This window comes from Akebia trifoliata, chromosome 13 (genome assembly GCF_017979445.1).
Source record: "Akebia trifoliata isolate Shusen 1 chromosome 13, ASM1797944v1, whole genome shotgun sequence".
NCBI lineage: Eukaryota > Viridiplantae > Streptophyta > Magnoliopsida > Ranunculales > Lardizabalaceae > Akebia > Akebia trifoliata.
In genome coordinates this window covers 3,210,096-3,233,399 of record NC_141387.1, presented here as the reverse complement: position 1 = coordinate 3,233,399, position 23,304 = coordinate 3,210,096, and the positions used below count along the sequence as shown (strand labels likewise).

The following is a 23,304-nucleotide window of genomic DNA, read 5'->3' as shown; positions in this document are numbered from 1 at the left end:
TGACCTTTATCATCCTTTGGGAGGAAAAGTGAAAAAATTCATGAACATGACAAATGAAGACTAGGAAATTCTCGACAAAAAAACCCTGGGTACCATTCGATTATCTCTCGCTTCGTCTGTGGTTTTCAGTATCTCTAAGGAGAAGACTACACCTGATTTGATGGCTGTTTTGTCAAGAATGTATGAGAAACCCTCCACCTCAAAAAACATTTTCTTGATGAAAATGTTATTCAATATGAAGATGGTTGATGATAGTAGCGTAGATGAGCATCGCAAATGCAATTGTTAGGATTATATTGGAAGATAAAATCAGGGTCCAACTATTTTATCTGGATGACCAGAAAGTTGGGATAGTCTGGTAATGGTTGTGATGCAATTCTTCTGGTTTTGGTAAATTGAAGTTTGATGGTATTGTTGGTGTCATCTTAAACGATGAATCTCGTAGAAAAATCTCGAGATCAACTGATACTTCAAGGAATACCTTGAATGCTAATGAAAGAAAAATGAAGTCTAATAAGGAAAACCAAGGAAATGTCGATCAAATTTGAAAAAAGTCAAGTCTAGAACATCACAGGTAAAAAGAGATGGTTGTGGAATTGTGGAAAGAATGATCATTTCAAAAAGGACTGCAAAATTGTCGAAAAACCTGTAGGGATCAAAAAATCAAGGAGGTAAAAAATATGTTAATCAATTGCATTCACATAATACAATTTTTGAGGAGTCACTACACTGCATTATGAAGCCCTGGTAGTGATGTTAGAGGTTAGAAATTTAGATCTAAGGAGGATTTTTGTGGATGCCGGGAATGTGATTGATATCCTTTTCTTGGAAGCTACAAAAAAATTGGAGTAGTATAAGAGTGTAGACACCCCATTTTTGCATTTGCCTAATTCGACAATTCGTCACCCGGTTACCGTGAATTCCTAATGATGATCACAAAGAACTCGAAGCCTTGTGAGTACTATCCCTGATTCCCTCCATTTTCAATCTTTTCATCTCCCCTACTCGTTACGACTCGACATAGAAATTTACGCACGCTTAGGATCGCTACACCCTACACTCGATTTAGCAAGCACGTATATTTAGATTCGTTACACAGTTCGATAACCTAGAAACCTCGTTACGCTAGGAAAATATGACTTTGAAACTTAGAAATAATCACGTCAGAATTGAAAGAAACCTCACGTTAAAATTCATAAAAATCTACAAAAATCGATAAAATGACGAAAATACCCTTCATGAATTTCGGACTTCCGAAAGACTTCGAAAATACCTCCATTGCACTCAGAACATGATTTCGAGTCTAACGAAACCCAAATCAATAAAAACAGATAAATTTATTTGAAATCATAAAAATGACCGAAATGCCCCTCGACCTCTAAACTCAACTTAGAGATCTCGATTCTTAGGAAAATGTAATAAAAATCGAAATCAAATTTTAAATCTAATTTAATAAAAATTAAAATCAAATTAAAAATTAAACAATTAAAATTAAAATCAAGTAGCAATTAAAATTAAATAATTAAACAATTAAGATTAAAATCAAACAACCGATCAAATTAAAATCAAAATGCAATCGATAAATTAAATCCAAATTGAAATCAAGATAAAATCGACGAACGAATTAAAATTGAAATCGAACTCTCACCGACCAATTAAATTAAAAGTAAAAATCAACCACAAGTCAAAGCGATCGACAAAACTAATAAATCAAGTGGTCGATTAAAACTCAAACTAAAAACTGAAATCAAATTTAAACCAATAAAATTTAAAACAAATTTTTTAAATCAAAACAACCAAAAATTCCAATTAACCAATCATCAAAATTAAACTCAAATCTAATCAACAAATTTAAAATCCAAAATTAATCCAATCCAAAATCAAGCTCGATCGATAAAATCAAATTGAAATAAAAATTTAATAATTAAAATTTAAATTCGAAATAAAACACAAACTCAAATTTAAACAAGAAGGAAATTTTGAAACGTCAAATCAAAATTCAAAACCAAAAACCTTAAATAATTGACCAATCAAAACGAATAAAAATCCAATCGATCGTGTAAAACGAATCCAATCGACAAGAAATAAAAAATCAAAGCTAAAACCAATCAACCATAGGGGACTATCATACTAAGAGTAGCGGGAATCCCCACCATCATTCTCCAATTTGAAAAAAAGGAGAAAGAAAAGAAAAAATTAGAAAGAAAAAAAACTGAAATAGAAATACGTTGCTATTTAAAGAGAGACGTTTCTCTCTTAGAAAGAGGCTGAACAAACGGCTGTTTCTTCCTTCACGACTTCTTCTTTTTCCTAGACGTCCTCTTCTCTTCTTCTTCTCCAAGGTAGCTGCTCAAGGGGCTGAACACGGCTAGCTCCTCCTCTCTTCCTTGGCTGCTCTCCTTGAACTCTCTCTCACAGACGTCTTCTTCTTTAGAGCTCTCAACGTCCTTGGCTGCTATCCTTAAACTCTCCTCTCCCCCATTAAACCAGTGACAACTACTTCACCTTGCTGCCCCCATCCTCCCCTACAATCCCTGCAACGTTTTCTTGCTCCCCCATATTTTTTTCAGCAAGGTTTCTCTCTATTTTCGTCTCCATAGCAGCCACAATAGCACAACCCCCTACAACTCACTTCCCTCTCACGTCCCTCACCTCCATTACAGCTCCCTACAACACCTCTCTTTCTCTTCATAGCAGCCACAACAGCAGCACAGCGAGCTGCCCGAAAATCCAACGCCCCAATACTCTTTTTCTCTCCCTCACAGCAGCCATCCTCTCTCTGTGTTCATTACGGCCAACGTGACCCATCCAACCTTGCTGTAGCCATCTCTTTCATTCTCAGTCATCACCTCTCTCACGTTCTGCCCAGCAGCCTCTTCTAGTCATCTCTTTCAATCGAAGTTCCAGCAATCATCCTTCAGCCATTATCCCCTTCGTGATACACGGATAGTCACGAGCTTTGGAGGTCCTATCTGAAGGAATCGGCCCTCATCGTCTGTCTCTATAGGTAAGTTTGGTTTCTTTTTTATTTTTTAGTTTACATCTTTATTTTATGTCAATAGGGTTAGGAAGATATTTATTTCTCTATTTTTTTAGGTTTTTTTTATATTTTTTATATAGGTAGGACTAGGAAGGTATTTTTTTTTTATGTAGTGTTTTTATATTTTTCATATCGATAAGGTTATGATATTTTCTTTTTATATTCTTCTCTATGTTTTTTTGCATTTTTTATTATTAGGAGAATTTTCTCTTTTATATTATTTTTCACTATTTATTCGTCTTTGTATATTAATAGGGTTAGCCAATATTCATTGTGTGTATATATATATATATATATATATATATTTTTTTTTTTTTGTGCATATTAATAGGTTAGGGAAATATTTTTAGGTCTGATATTGCTTGTTTTTATTTGTTAGTCTTTATTTTATTTTATTTTTTTTCGCATATTGATAGGATTATAGGATTTTTTTTTTATCATGGTTATTATAATCAAGTTGGATGTGCATGATCTATGATGATGTTCGAGTTCTTTGTATTATTTTAATATCTTTCCATGTGATCAACGTACTCCTTGAATTGATAGCTATGCATGTTATTGAATGATAACTATTTTGGAAAGATCGAAAATCATGAATACATGTCCGTTTGATTATTTTGAGAATTGGTTGAATATGGGATTCTTTATTATTATTTTGTTAATTTCCAATTTGAGGATTCATCGTAAATTCATAATTCCCTGATTTGGAAACTCCTATTTGTAATCCCATTGGAAAATTTATATTTGGAATTTTCTGATATAGAAATTGCATAATTGTCTATTTAAGGAAGGAATATATTTATAAATTCTTATTTTAGGAATTTCACATCTTGTCAATTTCTAATTGAGATGATTTTGCAATTTCGTATTTAGAAAGTTCATGGATTTAGAAGTTTCTAACTCAAAATTGTGATCTTTGGGAAATTTCTATTATGGGAATATTCCATTTTTTAAGAAATTTCTAATTTCAAAATTCAACACATATATTTTTGAATTCTAATTTGGAAAACTTCATATTCCAATTTGGAGATCCTAAGCTCTAATTTGACAATTTCCATTTTGGACAGTTTGAGAAATATATGCAAGTGAGATCTCTTAATTGATTTTTACATCATGGAGCTAATCAGGACTTTTTCAAACCCTTCCATGTTTTATGGAATTCAAGGAATAATCATGTAATTGGGACAATTTTAGCCATAGGATTTATTTAGAAAATCCCACATAAATTGATGATGATGATTGGACTGTGACCTTGACTGTAGTCTTTGTATGTTGACCGTAAGATGATTTTGGATCGTAGTAGAGACTGATCATGTTGATCGGGCAAGTTCGGTGCCTAACACCTTCCGAAACCCGTAATCTGACCCCTTACCCATCTCTCTGATCCGTGGATCGACCCATATCCATTTGGAGTTAATTTTGGTTCCTAGACCTAAACTAGGTGGCGACTCCCATTTCTCAAAAGTCCCCCATTAATAAATCGGACCCCTATCCACTATTTAGTGAAGGCGGGTTGAGGCGATTTCAAAGAGCCTCGAGCCAGCACAAGCAACTGTGTTCGGATTCAACAGAGCTCCGACCATTCCAGTCAGAGAAATAACATTACCAGTCACTACGGGGCCCAATGTAGTCATGGCGAGATTCATAGTAATAGAAGTAGACTCAGTTTACAATACGATACTAGAAAGAAGGTGGATATAGTCCTGTTAACGTACCATCAGGTGATATAGTTTTCGAGCAAAATGGGGCAAATGGACATCAAAAGGGACCAGGAAATGTCACAAAGGTGTTTTACAACAACATAGAAGGCAAGGTAGGTATCCGAAGTAGTGTCAGGGGTGAAAAGGATGGATGGTCCCTCTATAGAACCCCAACAATAGCAATTATAGAAGGAGCCGCAATAAGAGTAGGTATCTCTGATTGAAAAAGTAAAAGAGGTTGGCCTTGAGAAGGATGAACAACAAACAACCAATATTGAAACCTCTTTATCTAAAGATGAGGGAGAGGAGTTATTACAGTATCTAAGGCCAACAAAAATGTTTTCGCATGGTCATTCAAAGATATGCCAAGTGTAGATTCTCGTATGATGAGTCATCGACGAAATGTGGATCCAACAACCCGACCAATCTGGCAGAAATTGAGGAGACTATCCCCACTCTTAAGGTAGGGGGTAAATGAAGAAATCAATAAATTGATAAAGGTTGGATTTATTCGAGAAGTCAAGTATCTAGAATGGATAGCGAAGATAATGGTAGTACTAAGGAAAGACAGAAGAGTCAAAGTTTGCATAGCCTTCACTAACCTGAACAAGGTTTGTCCAAAAGACAGGTTTCCATTGCAGAGGATCGATAGGGTAGTAGATGCCACCTCAGGAAACGAGAAAATGTCTTTAATAGATGGTTATTCAGGATACAACTTGATACCTCTAGCCCCCAAGGATCAAGAGAAGACGTCTTTCATAATAAAGCAGATGTTATTTTATTGCCAACTCATGTTGTTCGGACTGAAAATGCATGGACGACCTATTAGAGGCTAGTCACTAAGATGTTCAAGTACCTAATCGGGAGAACGATAGAGGTCTACATTGATGACATGTTGGTGAAGAACAGGCAAGGAAGAGATCATCTCAGGGTCTTCAAGAAAACGTTTGTACGGCTTAGGAAGCTAAACTCGAAGAAATGCAAATTCGGTGTCTTATCAGGGAAATTTCTCTATTATATGGTCACGCAAAGGGGAATAGAGGCAAACCCAGACCAAATACGATTTCTAATCGAGATACCGAGCCTAAGAAGTTTAAAGTAGGTACAAACTCCTATAGGAAGGATCGTGGCTCTGAACAAGTTCATTTCTAGGCTCTAAACCATTGTTTAGATTACTAAAGAAGGAAAAGAGTTGTGACTAGTCCGAGAATGTGAAACAGCATTCCAAAACCTAAAGAAGTAAATAGGGGAGCCACCCATAATCAGCACAACTAAGGAAGGTGAGGAGTTCGGGATCTATCTGGCGGTTACATTACTCTCGGTTAGCTCAATATTATTTCAAGTGGATTTGGTACGAGAGTATCCCATATACTTCATTAGGACAACCTCGATCAGTCAAAGGTAAAATATAATAGAAAGAGAAAGTTTGCCTTAGTTTACTCAGCTTAGAAGCTCTGTCCGTATTTTCAGTCACACTGAGTCCGAGTAGTAACGGATTATCCCCTGGGGAATGTGTTGCAAAGAACGAACAAGTCTAAGAGAATAACAAAATGGGTAGTGATTCCCAGAAAGCATGACTTGTAGTTTGAAAGGCGAACGACACTAAAGGGACAAGTGCTAGCAAACTTCATGGCAGACTTCCCAATCAAAGATCTGAATAGGGAAGAAGATGAGGATACAGTAGTAGAGGAAGTAGGGGATCTTAGCGCATATGATGCATACTCGAGGTAAAGAATATTTATAGATAGGTCTTCAAACTACAACAGCTCAGGAATCGGGATAGTTTTTGTGACACCAACCAGTGACAGATTGGAGAGGATGTTGAAGCTCGGGTATGGGGCTTCAAACTATGAGATGGAGTATGAGGTAGTCATAAATGGGCTAAAAATGTCAAGGGAGCTGAAGTTCAACAAGCTGTTAGTGTTCACTAACTCCCAGCTGATAGTCAACCAGTATAACAGGGAGTATCAGACAAGGGATGAATTAGTGGTAAGGTGTCTCGTTGTGTTGAAAAAGGAATTGGGTAGATTCATCGAGGTAAAGATCAACAGAATCCCAAGAGATGAAAATACACATGCCGAATCATTAGCTTATGTATCCTCGATGCTCGGAAATTCAATCTCACAAATGGTGCCAATAGAATATCAACAGAGGCTAGGCATTGATTTGTCAGTATAAGAGTGTATGCAAATTGACCAAATCCCTAGCTGGATGGATGAGTACATTAGCAGGGCCTTCTTCCTGAGGATAAGAAGAAGGCGAGGAATTTCCTCTACAATGTAGGACGGTACACAGTGGTTGGAAGTGAATTGTACGAAATATCATTTTGGCCTCACTTCAACTATCCCTTTTACGGTTTTACCCTCCTGAGCTTGAGCTGTAGTGTTCTTCCCAAATATTGTAGAGCCACTAAGCCAATTAAGTGAAAGAGAGAGAGAGAGAGAGTGAGAGAAACTCCTTCAAATCTTTGGGATGGTAATTACTCAATTAAAATTAAAATTAAAAGAAAAAAAAATATTTTATTCACAATAAATAAATTATAAATGTCTCTAAGATCTAATGATCTAATAATGCGTTCTGTATTATAATTCCTTTCAAATAATACCAAAAAATAAAAAATCTTTGGAACTCAAACCATTCCCTCAGTATTTTTTTTTCTTGTGACCCGAATATAGCAAAAAACCGCAGCAAAAATCGTAGACACAAGGCCTCCAATGATGACACCTCCACCAGCAACTGATTTATCAGACGAATGATGATGCGTTTCCGACCGTCCGATCCCAGGCGCTTTTGCAATTTCTTCTCCATCTTCTGATGTTCTTTCACTTGAACCAGGTGACTCCGCCCCAAAACCAACACCACCCCTTTGAGGCTCGACCACGGTCCCAACCTTTGGTGGTGCATTCGGTTCAGAGTCTTCAAGTCCACGACCCATTGCCAGGACCATCAAAACCTCAGCTAAGATCAAACAAAAGAGAAAAATCCAAGCCATTTGTTGGTCTTGTTTATATCGTTGCTTGCTTGGACTCTTCAAGTCATCTGTTTAAGAAAGAAATCCAATCAAATGTGGTTCATTATATATAGAGGAAAGGTTGGTGAGGTCTTTTATGTAATTAAGTATAATGTTTGGGGGTTTTGTAAGTTTTATTACTCAAATATCCATGAGATTTGTGGTTGAAAGTAGAAAGAAGTTTCCAAGTCTGAAGGCTTTTTGGGTTTTGAAAGTTTTATTACTAAAATACCCATGAGATTTGTGGTTGAAAGTTGAAAGAAGTTTCCAAACCAAACACTGCGTTTATGGACAAGTATTTACATATTAATGCATATTCAAAACTATCCATCAACTATATGAAAAATTGTTTTATTTGTTGGGTTGGTTGTCTAAGATGACCATACAATATAAGTTGAAGTATTATCTTCTACAGTCCATGAACCTTTTTTGTTCTTAGGTGTAGAACTGAAATAGAACTAGCTTAGAGATTCGGGTTTCATAGCTTCAATTGGAGGCATTATTCCAAAGCTTGAAGATAAAGAAGGGTAAGTGCAGTAAAAGCAAACCTTGAGTCTACTTGGTTGAATCATAACTTAAACTCAAGCTGAATCACAATTTAAATGAGTAAACTGAAGTAGATGGACCAAAAAAGTACTAAGGAGAGAATAAAATATGGTTGCACCAAACAATAAGCACAAACTTGTTTGCAGTGAACTTTGTTGACGCCAACACACATTTTTGTGTCATTGTTACATAGCAGAAAACAAAAAACAAGAACCCAAAGAGGTGTTTATCAATTAAAACAACTACAAATAGCAACGAAAAATTAAAAATAAAAGAATACACTATGGAGTCCATAAAATTGAATTTCCCAACAAAAAAAGTGATACTCTCAAAAAGAAAATTGGACCAAACAACAGAAACAAAGAAACAAATAAGTATAACTATCTAAACCCATAAAAAAAGAAAGAAACCAAGCCTTACCCTTATAGTTGCTACCCTCTTGCATGCTTCATTTTCCATTTCAACACTATAACAATAAAAAAGTAAGAAACTTCAATTGTATAAATCAAATGATTGGATTTTGGGTATGCTACTAAGTAAAATGTGGTCTGAGATGTACTTTCCTTTTGTATGTTCTCTTCCCCTGCAAAATAAGATGCTAATGAGCGTCCACTTGGAAGCGGACATGCAATTGGAATTCTAGAACTTTTGACATGAAAATTCTAATTCCTGACATTGGAAGTTTTCTTGTCTGACTATACTTGAAATTTGAAGGAAATTCCTAATGAATTTCAATTGGGTTGTTTGGATACTCAACATAGTTGATTTCCACGTTATTTCCAGGTTCTAACATAGACCTCAAGGAAAAACAACGTGAGAAACAATTAGGGTAAAGAAGCCACAAAGTAGAGAAAGGTAATCCAATCACATTAAAAACAAACAATTGGATCCGGCAAGCCATTTCAAAGTAACTTACACATGTATGAGAGCCATGTTTGAGCTGAAAAGTTCAGGTGGGATGGGACCAGAGAGTAGATTCTTTCTGAAATGAATGTCAATAATTCAAACCAGCCTGAATCTTACATGCCAATGCCGCTGATCTTAAGAAGTTCTTCTCTTGTTCTTGGAATTCTCTTGCTGATCCGCTGCAATGTGTCATTTCAAAAGGGGAAAAAAGAGAGGAACTTGTCAGGACAAATGTAACATGGGTTTGTATCACAATATTTGCCAATGTATATTGAATGAAATTGATGTATTTATGGTTATAGCTAAGATGAAGGTCAAAGTTTTATTTTTTTTTTTTTTTTGCCCCATTTAATCTTGGCTAAGACACTCATGTATTGTTTCATACCAGAATCATAATTCAAGTAGTTAAAAATCCCTGTTTTGTAAGAATGTGTTGTTTATGACACAATTCATAAGCAAATTTTCAGCTTAGTTGATCATCGAAAACTATTCAATGTAATTTATAATGTTCTTTAGTATCGAGACTATCATTTTTTTTCTTTATTGCAAAACAAGGTGTATTCTAATGGGGGTAAGAATGAAGAGATGTAAAACCACACTAAAATAAAAGAACATCTTCTATAACAATGAATGTTCGTACCTAGCTGCAAGTCCAACACACACTGTGGAAACATCAGGTCTAATATGCTTCATGGTATCAAATATAGCTATACCTAAAAGGGTAGATGATGCAAGTTAGATGAAAAATGGAACTATTAATATTCTCAGCATTTCCAATTACACTGAATACAAGAATATGTTACCAGCTGTAATAAATCCTCCACAATGTATTATTCTCTAAGAATTCAGCTCCATTAATGACCAAAAAACTACTAAAAAGAATTTCACGATTCATCCAAAAGAAATTAAGAAAATCTTACATGCTGAAATAGCTAACTAACAATACTCTGGAAGCGCTCTTGTACCATAGATGGCGGCCCTTGACCTCCTTGCATGTAAGAAGGGAAGAACGGTGAAGATAGAATTGGCAAATCATCCCTAAAATAAGAATCAATTAAACAAATCAAACACTCTGCTGATAGGAAAGAAAAAAAAAAGTCATTGAACAATAAATCTTGCAAAAGAGCTGAGATAAAGTTAACAACCTAAACCTTATAGACTAAATCCCTTGCCCAGAACTTCGTTCTTGTGCCTGAATTCCATCAGAATAGATTGCTATTTTAATGCTCGGGATCGTGTGTAGATAGATATTGTTGTGGAGTATATAACTCAAATTGGGTCTAAAGTTTAGTATGCACGATCATCTTGGGACAAGTTGATATCCTTGATTTGATTTTTTGTAACATGATACACTATAAAATACTAAACTAGACATCAGTGACTTCACACACACACAAACACAAAATGAAGTGAATACTTGCCTATCAAGATGACAAACTGGACCCTTAACAGCCTTATACAGAGCTAGTTCATAGTGTAACCCAAACAAAGGCGCCATGTTTTGGAAGTGGCCTTGACATTGGAGGTACCTTTCATATTCTTTACTCCTTTTGATCAAGAGTAGGAGGAAACTCATTGGTACAATAAAAATCATCAGAGAACTAACACAAGGTTTATCAAGTAGAACACACTAACTCCTTTTATGCATCCATAGATCTAATTTGACTACTATTAAAGAAACCAAACAATACAATAGAAGAAATTACGTGCACCTTCAGATTTGGTAGACTTCCAAATGTCCAAAGATCAATCTGTGTGTATAAGAACCTTGTAGTAGTTACCTAAAGGCAAAAAAAATATGCACATAAATATTTTGTACATACTTAAGCCAAGTGACTCGGAAGCGTTGATACCTCAAGGCCTAGCATGTACAACAAACCTTGAATCATATTATGACCGTTCTAAGATTTCAGTAAGAAATCTAAAGAGGAACTCATGCATATAAATATTTTAAGCATTTATGGACATAAGAAATACCTCAAGTGGCTTCAACTTGATCCTTAGTGAAAGAGAGACTAATCGGAATGGAGGACCGTGAAAGAGTTAGACCTTGAGAAAGAACCAATACGTGAGTCTGCAAACCCATGGCATAAATGCCTCTTAAGAGGTTTTCTTGCAAAATCCATAAGAACAAAAATAAATATTAAAAATAGTATCCGAACATAGTCAATACTTCAATAGAAAATGGAGAAAGAACAAATGATTGCAAAAGAACTCACAATTCCCTTATCTTGGAATCATATTGACAAGCATCAAAACGTGATCCTTCTGGTGCCAATCCAGCACAACTACACAAAGTGGGTGAAGTTTAGACAAAATTTAGCTTGTACAAACATATCATCCTAGTAGTTATGATGTATCAAAAATTATAAATGTGCTATGCAAATTAATTATCGAATATCCAAAACCAAGAAAGATAACAACGATTTAAAACAATCAAATGATAGACTAGAATCAAGGGATTAGAAAAGATACAATGGCTTGAAATTCATCAGGGACATCAACTGCAACCCAGGTTTCTTGGTCAAGAACTGCCTTGATCTTTGTCATCTACAATGCCCAATCAAGTTGTTACAACACAATAACAGCAAGCAGAACTCTTACATGAACTGAAAAACATTTAATCTCAGTATTTTGAATCATCTCAGCAACCACCGAGACCAAGATGACTCTGACAGTATGTAGACTAATATTAGATGCTAAAATCACAAAATCTCATTTCATATGGCTCACAAATATTTAAATTCTTAAAAATCAATTAAATATATAACCGTTCTATACTGGTCAACTTGGTTGAGTTTTTCAAATTCTTGGACAAGATGACTAGTGTTTTGGACCAGTCATCAGGATGGCTGATTCATAGTGGAAATCTTGCTCGGATGCCTCAAAGTCAAAGATCACTGGTCTAAGTTGTCTCCAAAAAGTTGGATCATGGATTATGATCTATACTAAGTCTTCTATAGAATTGTACCAACCACACATAACGAAATTCTTCAAAAATTAAAATAAAATTCAGATCGAAGAAGAATCTGAATTAAAATAAATATACCTGACTTTAAAAATTAAATTAAAATTCAGACCGAATAATAAAATTACATACCTTTCAATTTGAATAATCCCAAATGTTGTCAAAGAGAGATCGAAAAAGATGTTTCAGATTTTGGGGGAGTTCTCCTCCGACTGATAGAGAGATAGAGAAGTTTCAGATTTTGGGGGTTTTGGAGTTCTCCGACTGTGAGAGAGAGAGAGAGAGATATGAAGCCAACGAATTAAAGAAGGAAGAGATTGAGAGGTCGAGCCACAGAGAGAGTTCAATCGAGAGATGAGATCGACTGAGAGAGAGAGATGAGATCGAGAGAGAGAGAGTTCGATCGAGAGATGAGATCGACTAAGAGAGAGATCGATAGAGATGAGATCTAGACAGAGAGATTGAGACAGAGAGATCGAGAGATGAGATCGACCGAGAGAGCGATTGAGAGAGATCGAGAGAGAGAGAGTTTGATCGAGAGATGAGATCGACTGAGAGAGCGATCGAGAGAGAGATCAGGAGAGGAGAGATCGAGAGGGAGCGGCTGTGAAAGAGAGAGAGAGGGAGAGTTCGTTCCAATCAAATGAAACGGCGATAGGGGCGTTTAAACTACGAATAAAACGGCTTTAGAATGTAAAACGGCTTAATACTGTTTTTAAATAAAAACGGCTTAATGCCGTTTTAGACGTCTGTTCCTATTTGGTAATTTTTTTTGTAGTGGAAACTGAGGACGGTGGTGTTGGGAGACAGCAACTTTCTGTAAAGGATCTTCACACTTCTTTCTATGTGAGTCAAATCCACACCTAAGTGTGACCATGTGAGGAGAGGACACCTGCTCGTTCCATTTTAATCTGGTTAGAGAGATGTTATTGTGCTTCCATGGAGCATTTAAATTGGTGCTTCCTACATATGTCAGGAGCAAGGCTTTCAATAGATTGAGTCTGGATCTGACATGGGACTAATCCGACATAAATTGGATTTTTATAGGATCTCAACATTAGAATCATGACCCAATAATAATTGGATCCAACTCTTGCAAAATCTAAACCAAATTTTATATATTTAGGTTAAATATAAAATCACATATCGCATTTCTTAACGTGAAAGTGTACGAGAATCATATATGTGTTTCATTGAGATTTCTCCACTTTCACGTTAAGAATTACAATATGAGATGATTCCAGCTTGAAGTCACTCCAACACAGTTCTAAATATAATTTAGATACATTCTTGATCAGACCCAAATCCTTATCGGAATCCAAATATTCGATCTGGATCTTGAGTTATAAGAACGGTTAGAATCTATGGCCTGATTCATATCTCTAATTAGGAGGAGAACTATTGCATGTGGTGACCCTCAAAATAAGAGGCTTGCAACAAGTCGAAGAAAACTAATCACAAGTGAATCTGGTTTATACATATTGGTCCAATATATATAAAAATTATGTCCACGTGTTTATGAAAGGATGTAGATAACATCATCATTGAAACTCTAATGGGTATTTTATTATTACTCTCGTCATAAAGACAGATCAGAGTAAGCTGACTGACATCATCATTGTAAATTGCACTCGTGTTTTTTGGCTTGTAACGCAATGTCTTGTTGGCTTGAATATTCCGCTCATCTTAAATGTAAGCTAAAAGGCAAGATTGAGTGAGTGATTCTTTTTTTTTTTTTTTTTTTTTTTCTTGTTTTTTCTCACAGCCCAGCATCGATTTGTCTTTGACATGTGGCGAAGATCCTCTGATCATGACTCGGCAAGTGCACAAAACCTTAGATCTCCTTTTGTATCCCAAAGAAAAAGACATATGATTCTTTACACTTGTCCCATCCATATGAGTGAAAAATTTTTAATAAGAAAATCTTGAATACTACAATCTTTCAGAATTCACAAAAAAAGTCTTGCTAACCAGTACCATCAAGCTCCATAAAAAATAACAGTGATCACCATGGTTTGTTGGGCATGCATCTACATTAGTATCTTTAAATGTTATTGATAGATGTCTCACATAATCCCACCAAATTTGGGGGGGGGGGGGGGGGGGGGGGGGGAATGTTTGTTAATATTGACACTATATAGTAATTTAAGTCTATATAGTAATTTAAGTTTGTACAGTTCTCGGTGGCTTAGTGTTTTTTCAATCTGGAGGACACAATCTTTTTCTAGTGAACAAAACATGTCCGGGCAAGCATCTAGTTATAGGTATTTCATGTGCGAGGGACTGACTCATTATGATGGGTGGGACCAAGTTTGTTGTTGTATGGTGGCAATGTTAAGCTGTATTAGGACAATGACTTATGAACTAACCAAGCAAGTTGTCATGAGGTATGGTTTAGTTGTGAAATAATCGCAACAGCAAAGAAGACAAAAAAAAAAGAATAAACACAAGGATTTTTGTGATTTGGCAGTGTGCTTACGTCTACATAATAAAACAAGAACAACGACTATTTTCTCTCGAATTTTACAGCCCTAGAAATCTTTATTTACAAAACACATTTTTCTCTCCAAAAATAGAACAATCACTATCTTCCCTATGCTATCCTCAACAAGGATTCTAATTAAGGAAGTCTTATCCAAAACAGATTACAAGGAAACAAAAGAGAGAATTAGATCAACTACAATATTTCACACTTGTTATTGCATGGTATACAATTTCCTTTAATTGATTGGAATCACAAACAAGTTCACTTGATGTAATTATAGGTAACTAGAAATGATGTCATCCAAGTCAACTCAAAAAACTTACCTAAATGACATCGCGTAAACTCCTTTACTCTGCTAAAATTATTAATGACTTGATTATTGGAATGTGATACAATGGATAATTTGCTAAGAAATAAAAATAAAGTTACAAGACTAATCTTTGAGAAAGTAAAAGCGAATTAATCAGAACATAGTAGTCACTAGTATATGGTGAGCCATGCATCCTTAACAGCTATAACCCCACAAAATGAGACTGATTGGTGCACCAGCACAATAGCCACAATTTGATCAGAGTAGCTTAATAGAAAAGCTCAAACATAATATCCACAATTTGATCAGAGTAGCTTAATAGAAAAGCTAAAACATAATATTAATCCATCATGTTTTCTTACATCTATAATAAATTAGGTGAGAAGATCCAAAGAAAAACTTATTCATCTTTTTTTGTACACAACATACACCACACCACACGGAAAATAAAATTTTACTAACCGAAAAGTTAAATCAAGATTTCACAGGATCTGGATGAACCCATATGAATTGAGGGTACCCCCAATTTACAAAACCATCCTATTAGCTAGGTTTCATGTGATTGTTCATCTGGGATTCTATTAAACCCTAGATTAACTTTTTTGTGAGCAAAAAATCTCCCACTCCACACCACCTCTTAATATCGTGCTTCATCACTTGTGGTGGTCACATTCTGGTGGAGCAACAGGAAACCTATTCGAGTCAGTACAATAATCATAAACGAGATGGTTGGCCCGAACCCATAGCAGTTGATGTCTCTAGTGCAGGCTCAACTCTGACATCATGGGTTGGTCCCACCAGTATTTCCTCTCAATGCCACTACATCTCCGTGAATTTTCCACCATTGTGATCGTGATGGGACACTCACAGCCATCGATCTCAAACCCCTTGTAGGATGATAAGAAGGGGGCATGGTCCCAATTTGTCTTGACCTGACCACCTTGCGTGGCCCAATCGTCGGCATTCCATATGGAGCTGTACACACCCATTGCTTGGTCCTTTGGAAATGGGACCACTTGTTTCTTCTTGTTTGTGAACACCCGTATGGGTGTCTCGTCCACTAGAAAGCTGTAAAGAGTACCAAATTACAAATTGAAGTAAGAAACCGAGTATTGATTTAAGTGAGATATTGCAAAAATCTAATTTCTCTCCCTAAATTTCTTTTGTTGTACTAAGTTGGTTGTGGGCACATCCGTTCAACTTAGCAGCTTAGGATCTGATTTTACAGAAGCCAACTCCAGTTCCATAAGCTGTCTTCTTGAAAAAGTAGAAGCTCAGAGCTAGAAAAATTACATTCAGCAGAAACTTGTTTGTTACAGAAGTATTATGTTCGTTTAAAGCTTTTTATTATTAGATTCTGATAAAATGACCAAAATATCCTTAATGTTGATAATACACCAAAAATGACTAGAAATACCTTAATAAATATATATATATAATTTATATTAAAAAATTTTAGAAATAATTATTTTCAATTTAAATAAATTTATAAATTTTATAATTCTATCAAAATTTCGATAATATCTCCTCTTAAAAATAGACATATAAAATTTTCCTACTAAAGAAAATATATACATAATACACAATCCACCCTTCAAATAATTATGAATGGTGTTTTAATAATAAAGTAGTGATGATGAATGACTTTTAGTCTTGATAGTAAAGATGAAAGGTATTTTGGTAGTAATCCCATTTTGAAAGATGAAGGATATTTTGGTAATCTCTTTTTATTTTTTAAGTTAAAATTTGGTTAAAATTTTGATTAAAGATGAAGGCTATTTTGGTAACTATATTTGAGCCGTCTTACATTTTTAACTTTGCGCAAAAGCCATTTGAAGAAGTTCATCTTGGATAACTTCTATTAAGAGCTGTTTTGGACTTCATTTGAAATCCATGGGAGCAAAAAAAAAAAAAATCAAATGAACATCATTCATTTAGTTTTTTTGACTTAAAAGCCCAAAAAAAAAAAAAAACTAGCCACTGAAGCTCAAACAAATAGACCCTTAGCCTCTTGACTTAAAAAGTACACTAATGTTAGAGTGACACAAATATGGACAAAGGGGGGACACAAAATAAGTGATGGCGTGCACATAACTGTAGATGCTTTTAACTCGTATCTCACTGAAAAGTATCTACGATTATGTGCTCGCCACCACGTCATTGTATCACCCGTGTCCCCCTTTGCATGTGTCACCTGTGTCACCTCGACACAACTCTAAAAGGTAATAGAAGGGTAACTTAGGCATACCCTTAGTGACAAGAATACAACCCAGCACGAATATAATGGCTTGAAAATTTTCTAGCCCAAGACAAATTTTGTGGGTCCTTAATTTTCTCAATGGGCAAGATCATACCGGCTTAGTAGGCCCAATTGATAGTCAATCCTAAATATCAAGCTGTTTAGATAAGTGTTTAAAAGACAATGGTATTTAAGTCGGTTTGAATTAGTCTTCTACGGAAGACCATGGTTAGGGAGTATATATTCACCAAAACAAGGAATATGTCTAAGGGTCCCGTTCCCCACCCTAAGCTTTACCCCCACACTTTAACAAACGTGTTTTGTCCTACATGGGTTAGAAGTTTTGGAATAGGCTGATTTTTGGTGAGGATGATCTCTATCGTGAGGAGATCATCCTCACCAAAAATCAGCCCATTCCAAAACTTCTAACCCCATCAAAAATGATTTACAAAATATGGACAGTCCACGATTTTTCAACTTGTAAACATGGGGCTAAAAATTTTAGAACGAGCTGATTTTTGGTGAGAATGAGCTTCTAATCATAGAGATCATCCTCACCAAAAATCAGCCAATTCCAAAACTTCTAACCCATGTAGGACAAAACACGCTTGTTAAAGTGTAGGACAAAACATTTTAGGGTGTTGAACATTTCCCTATGTCTAAATTACACTAATAAAAACGTACTGAAATTCTAAAATGCGCTGGTATGCTTGTACTAGCGCAAAATAGCAAAAATACGAGAGCGAAGAAAGCCATGGGCAGTGGAAGGGGTTTGTTTATTATGAACACGACATGATGCTGGTTCCAGAGGATATAGTATGAGTGGAAATCCTTCGTTGGGTCGAACCAGAGACTCAGTCTTTGCTCCCTGTTTCCTACTCCATTAATGTACACGTTTGTCTGCACCAGATATGGCTCACTCGTTGTGTTTCCCAAGAACTCAAAGTCGAATTCGTTGTGATTTGGACCTTCAGATGACATCTGTACCTCCTCATTTAAAACCCAAACAAAGAAATAAATAAATCAAAATTGAATCAAAATAGATGTTTTTCACAATGAAACTATTAATAAGTTTTTTTTGTTTTTAAATCTTCTATTAACATACCAATTTTTACTAACAACATATCAAACTATCTATAGAGACTAAAGGGTTTGTTTAACATGTGCTCTAAAAGCACTTGTTAAACTGCATTAAATGCACCTTGCAAATAAGCATTTGAGGGTATTTTTGGTAAAACAAAATCTTTTGAGGGTATTTTTTTATAGGAAATTCAATTTTGAAAATATATTTATTTCGCTTTAACGTGTGCTCTTACATTAATAAGACAATAGTGGATCCCATTCCAATTACAATTTTGTGGGTATGCATGTTCCAATTGAGCTACAATGGTGTATGATTCATATTACTCCACTACTCAACTATAGTGGAACCCACATTATCCACTTTATTATCTTCCCTCTTCACCTTTTTGATTAGTATTCTTTTTTTTCTCACAGTCAGACAATCATTTGACATGTGGTACAAATGATATCACCAATAAAGGGGAAATTTCTCTCTTGGCCTTGGTGGAAAATGGAATTTCTTTTATCGGATTACTTTTTGGCATTCAAACACATGATCTGATGTCATAAGGTTGCAAAGGACAAAATTCTATGAATTTTAGAAAAATGGGAAAAATAAAAATAAAAAAACCCTTTATTTTTCACAATTGACTTTTAATTTTAAGTTTGGGTACTCAGTAGCCATCTATTTTCAATTCCCTAGATTAAGCTCAAAAAGCCATATTTTTTAATATGAGTTTTTTCATAAAATTTGTGATAATCAATGTGGGCTCAATGACCCATTTTAAGATCTTAAATCATAAAATTAAAATTTATGGGCAGACTTGCTAGGAGATTAGAAAGTTTCTCTCTATTGGTGATGTCATTTGTGCCACATATCAAATAGCTGATGGGCTATGAGCAAAAAATCATGAATAATGATAAAATGAAACCTCCCCCCCTCCCCTCCCTTTGGAAAAACTATCCTAACATGATTGTGCATAGAACCATAAATTTTCTCAAGATACGCAATTGTACATATTTTATCAAGATGTGCGATTGTGTATCCCAAGGAAAAATCTATGATTCTATGCACAACCATCTCAAGAGAGTTTTTTTTTTTTTTTTTTTTTGGGGGGGGGGGGGGGGGGTGGTTGTCAAAGGGTGAATTTGGAAATCACAACTCAAAAAATCATCCCCCTTCAACTCATTCTCTTTCATCTGCCACCACCACCACACTTTCAACGATATCTCTCCAATTTATACCCTTCTACCTATAATATCTTTCCACGTTTACCCTTAAATCCAAAAAGATGTCCATGCTAACTCCACTATGTATTTAATTATAGGATTCTAATAACGTGTGCCCTTTGAGTACACGTTAATGAGCAACAAATACACTTTGAAAATTGGAATATGAGGGTACTTCGATAAAAAGTAAATTTTTAAGGGCATTTATTGCACTTTAATGTAAGGGTGCAACTTGGTCCGGTTCAAATTAAGAATCGAACCAAGCCGATAGTTTTGGGTCGGTTTGGTACGATTTCGAACAAGTTGCAGTTCTGTTATGGTTTTAGAAAAGGCTTTTATAGAATCGAACCAAACCTTATATCATAAATAAATAAATAAATTTATTTACTTATTATGAATTATTTTAAGAGTAAGAAATAAATTAATGACTTCTTTAGAGATAAATTAATAATTTTTTTTATCAATCTATTAATGATTTATTATATAAAATAATTTGTTTATTATTTATTTTTTATTAAAAAATGTGGTTTGCCCTGCTTTAGCGTCTGCCTAAGGGCACATGTTAACAACGCCCAATTATAGAAGATTGGTGTGTTGTAAGTAGAAGTTGGTGTGCCAATATAATCTATATAAAAAAATTAAAGGAGATTTTTCTTACATAGAAGGCAGTAACAGTTCCAGCAGAGTCTCCTTCTATAAGCTTGATTTGAATTGTTGTTTTTCCAAACAAATATTTGCTTTTTGAAGCAAACCCAGCTCCTGTAAAATCGACAAGATAGTTTCAAATTTTCCATAAAAACAGGGGATAAGAGAAACAACAAAACAAGTCATCCTGTAATGATTTACCAGAGTAGCTATCGAGCTTGAGCTTAAGCTGCTCTCCCTCGTAGATTACATGATCTAAAGCCCAGCTTGGGTGGAACAGCTCATCGAACCTAGCCGAACTCACTAAACCCACGAAAACAAACGCATAGAAGCTCAAAAACAGAAACTTTACAGACGAAGAAGCCGCCATTACTGAGAGAGAGCTTCAAAGAAAGAGACACTCGGCTTCAAGCTCTAAGCTTAGCCGAAGCTTCTATTCTGCAATTGCAAATATTCAGCCGAAGCTTTAAATGGAAATGTTCAGCACCCTAATATTTACCCTACGTTTTGTCCTACATGGGTTAGAGATCATCCTCATAAAAAATCAGCGCATTTTGATATTTCTAGCCCCATGTTTGCAATTTGAAGAATTGTTGACCATCTATTTTTTGTAATCCATTTTTGATGAGGTTAGACGTTTCGAAATGGGCTGATTTTTTATGAGGACGATCTCCTCACCGAAAATTAGCCAATTCCAAAACTTCTAACTCATGTAGGACAAAACACGTAGGGTAAATAGTAGGGTGCCGAACATGCCCCTCTTTAAATTTGTTAAAAAAAATTAAAGAGAAAGAAATTTGGTGCGAGATAAGAAAATGTGCTGTACCAACTAATCGTCCCCCATTTTTATTTCTTTCTTCTCCAAAACGAGTGAAAGAGACGACTGACATTTTTCTTTCTTTCTTCTCCAAAATCAGTAAAAGAGGCGACTCTCTCTTTTTCTCACTTTTTTTTTTTTTTATTATAATTTTTTACTTGGAAAATTTAGTCTTGTCCCCTCAATTTTTTTATTGGAAGAACATTAGTAACATTGTAGATCTCATAATTTTGGTTATTCATAATTGTCTACTAATGAAGATCTCATCATATCTTTGTCTTATCTACATATATATAAATATTCTCGTAACTTTTATTTATTCATGATTGTCTACATATATAGATCTCTATGTTATCTAGTAGATACCCGAGAATTGAACAAAATAAAGATTGACCGAGGCTTGTGTTGAACACAATGTCCTTAAGACAATTTTGTTCCCGTAACTTGGTGCCCACAGATCAATGAACCATTGTTTTCCAAGATACAAAGATCACACGTGCAAATGCAGCACTTCAATCTACACATCTAGCGAACCGATTGCTAAGTTTGTACTCTCAAAGAATACAGACGAGAAATCAGAATACAAGCAAGTTAAAATAATAGAAAAGAGAAAATTTTTGAATGAGAAAAACTAATGTCGAAATGACCTATTTATAGAATATTAAGAGACATGGTGTCTTTTGGAAAAGAAGGTTCTAAGAGACATAATGTCTTTTGGAAAAGGAAAGATGTCTCTTAAGAGACAATCTAAAATCAAAAGATGTGTCCCAAAAAGATGAACATTATAGGAAATCAAGAAGTGTTCTAACTGAACGGTGATCGGAATTAAGGGGCATGCCCCTTCAAAAGAACTAAGTCAAAGCCCAACACATAAATTAGCAAAAGGGTCTGTCGCGCACACCCTTGTGAAGTCAAATTGTCGAAATATACAGCCCTCTGAGTGTGGATCATGTGCCCGCACATGCATTAAGGATTTTTTGGACCAATGTATTAAATCCTTCTTGAGTTCATATGTCCCTTGTGCGCGTGCAAGAATTTATTCAAGTCTCTCTCTCATATTTACTTAAGTGACATGAGAAGTTTTATATAAGAACTAGACAATTTTCTTATTCTTATCCGGTGTGAGTCAAAGCCCAACTCTTCCTTTTATTCTGTGGAAATAGTTTCGGACATTACTGATGTGGATGTGTCTACAGAACCATAGATAGCTTTTCATTGAGATATGAATGAGAATTATATATGGTTATGCGCACACCAATGTCCCAAACGTGACAATTTCAATGTTACTCATAGCACTTTACGGGGCAGTTATTGTGGGCTATAATATAACGAAGGTTTCATTATAGTATAATATAATGAAATGAAGCCGTGTTTGATGGGAAGGCTTCAAGAGATTATGTGAAGTCATGCGTGCATTTCACTACTCGAGCTTTAAAGGCGGATTCGTAATTATTAACTTGAAAAGCAAAGTTGTCGGGGGGGGGGTTTACAGTATGTGTAAATAGCACTTGAGATCTGATTGCTAAATGACACATGAAATAAATAATTGAACGTCAATCACATGGATTTGTTGAATGTTGGATGTTGATGGATGGAAAAAAATATTATTATTGACTTCATATTCAGAGTAGCTTGCATAAGTAGACCCCTCTGTGAGTAGGTAAGTTTGAAGTGTAGCTACTCGAAATAATCACACCTTGACCAAAAAATTAACCAGTCGCCTTCTCGACAAGACTTATATACTACAGATGAATTAGAAACTTTCAAAGATTCACCTATCTGTAATATACTAAAAGTCATAAATAGCACACATCAAAATTGGGGACACAGATTAGGAATGTGTCTCTCATCCTGGACTCGAATTTTCACACATAAAATCAATTTAAGGGGAATTATAGAGACATCCTAATTATTCAGGACCACCTGTGTATAAAGAGGAACCCCATATTTTTTATTTTCGTGATTAGGACAACTTATTAAATGAAACCAATCCATGATAAGTTTACATGATTCATGACAAGTATTGAACCCACACACCCATTTTTGGGCAAAGAAACCTACCGAATAGATTGATCCAAGAAACAAAAAAGTTCCATCATGGACGTCACACTAAATTTGATAGATGGGGCAACCAAAAGATTATAAAATAACTAAAATTAGAAAATTATTAATTTGAACTTTACACCAATGTTTTAAAATTCAGATTGGACTGACGATTCAACTTGCTCTGACTGAATTTCCTATAAAAATCAGTTCAGTTCTTAATGAGCCGATACTTAAGTGAGAATAGACGGTTTTTTAATGCCGGTGGTTCAATTGTCTAAACCGTCGATTTTCAAGAACCGG

The 23,304-nt window shown here is 35.2% G+C and overlaps 2 protein-coding genes across 13 annotated transcripts; both read right to left on the bottom strand.

Annotated features, from left to right (window-relative positions):
- Nucleotides 1–7,206: 7,206 nt before the first annotated feature.
- On the bottom strand, nt 7,207–12,825 carry LOC147387345 (uncharacterized). Of its 12 annotated transcripts, none has more exons than XM_086420880.1 (10): nt 12,303–12,823; nt 11,678–11,752; nt 11,422–11,490; nt 11,180–11,276; nt 10,348–10,983; nt 10,123–10,240; nt 9,843–9,915; nt 9,213–9,381; nt 8,717–8,879; nt 7,207–7,779 (listed from the first exon to the last, which is right to left on the bottom strand). In XM_086420880.1, the coding sequence occupies exons 9-10, from the start codon at nt 8,739–8,741 to the stop codon at nt 7,370–7,372; spliced, it is 435 nt and encodes a 144-aa protein (XP_086277006.1). In that variant the 5' UTR covers nt 8,742–8,879; nt 9,213–9,381; nt 9,843–9,915; nt 10,123–10,240; nt 10,348–10,983; nt 11,180–11,276; nt 11,422–11,490; nt 11,678–11,752; nt 12,303–12,823; the 3' UTR covers nt 7,207–7,369. The 12 variants fall into 12 exon arrangements, with proteins under 12 accessions (XP_086277006.1, XP_086277008.1, XP_086277003.1 ...); XM_086420882.1 differs by having other exon boundaries at nt 8,717–8,762; XM_086420877.1 differs by having other exon boundaries at nt 8,717–9,381; nt 10,348–10,394; nt 10,915–10,983.
- A 2,510-nt stretch (nt 12,826–15,335) lies between these two features.
- LOC147387344 (xyloglucan endotransglucosylase protein 6-like) lies at nt 15,336–20,613 on the bottom strand. Its single transcript, XM_086421070.1, has 4 exons — nt 20,343–20,613; nt 20,155–20,255; nt 17,992–18,185; nt 15,336–16,033 (listed from the first exon to the last, which is right to left on the bottom strand). Exons 1-4 carry the CDS (start codon nt 20,509–20,511, stop codon nt 15,724–15,726), a joined length of 774 nt encoding a protein of 257 aa, XP_086277196.1. The 5' UTR covers nt 20,512–20,613; the 3' UTR covers nt 15,336–15,723.
- Nucleotides 20,614–23,304: the final 2,691 nt, after the last annotated feature.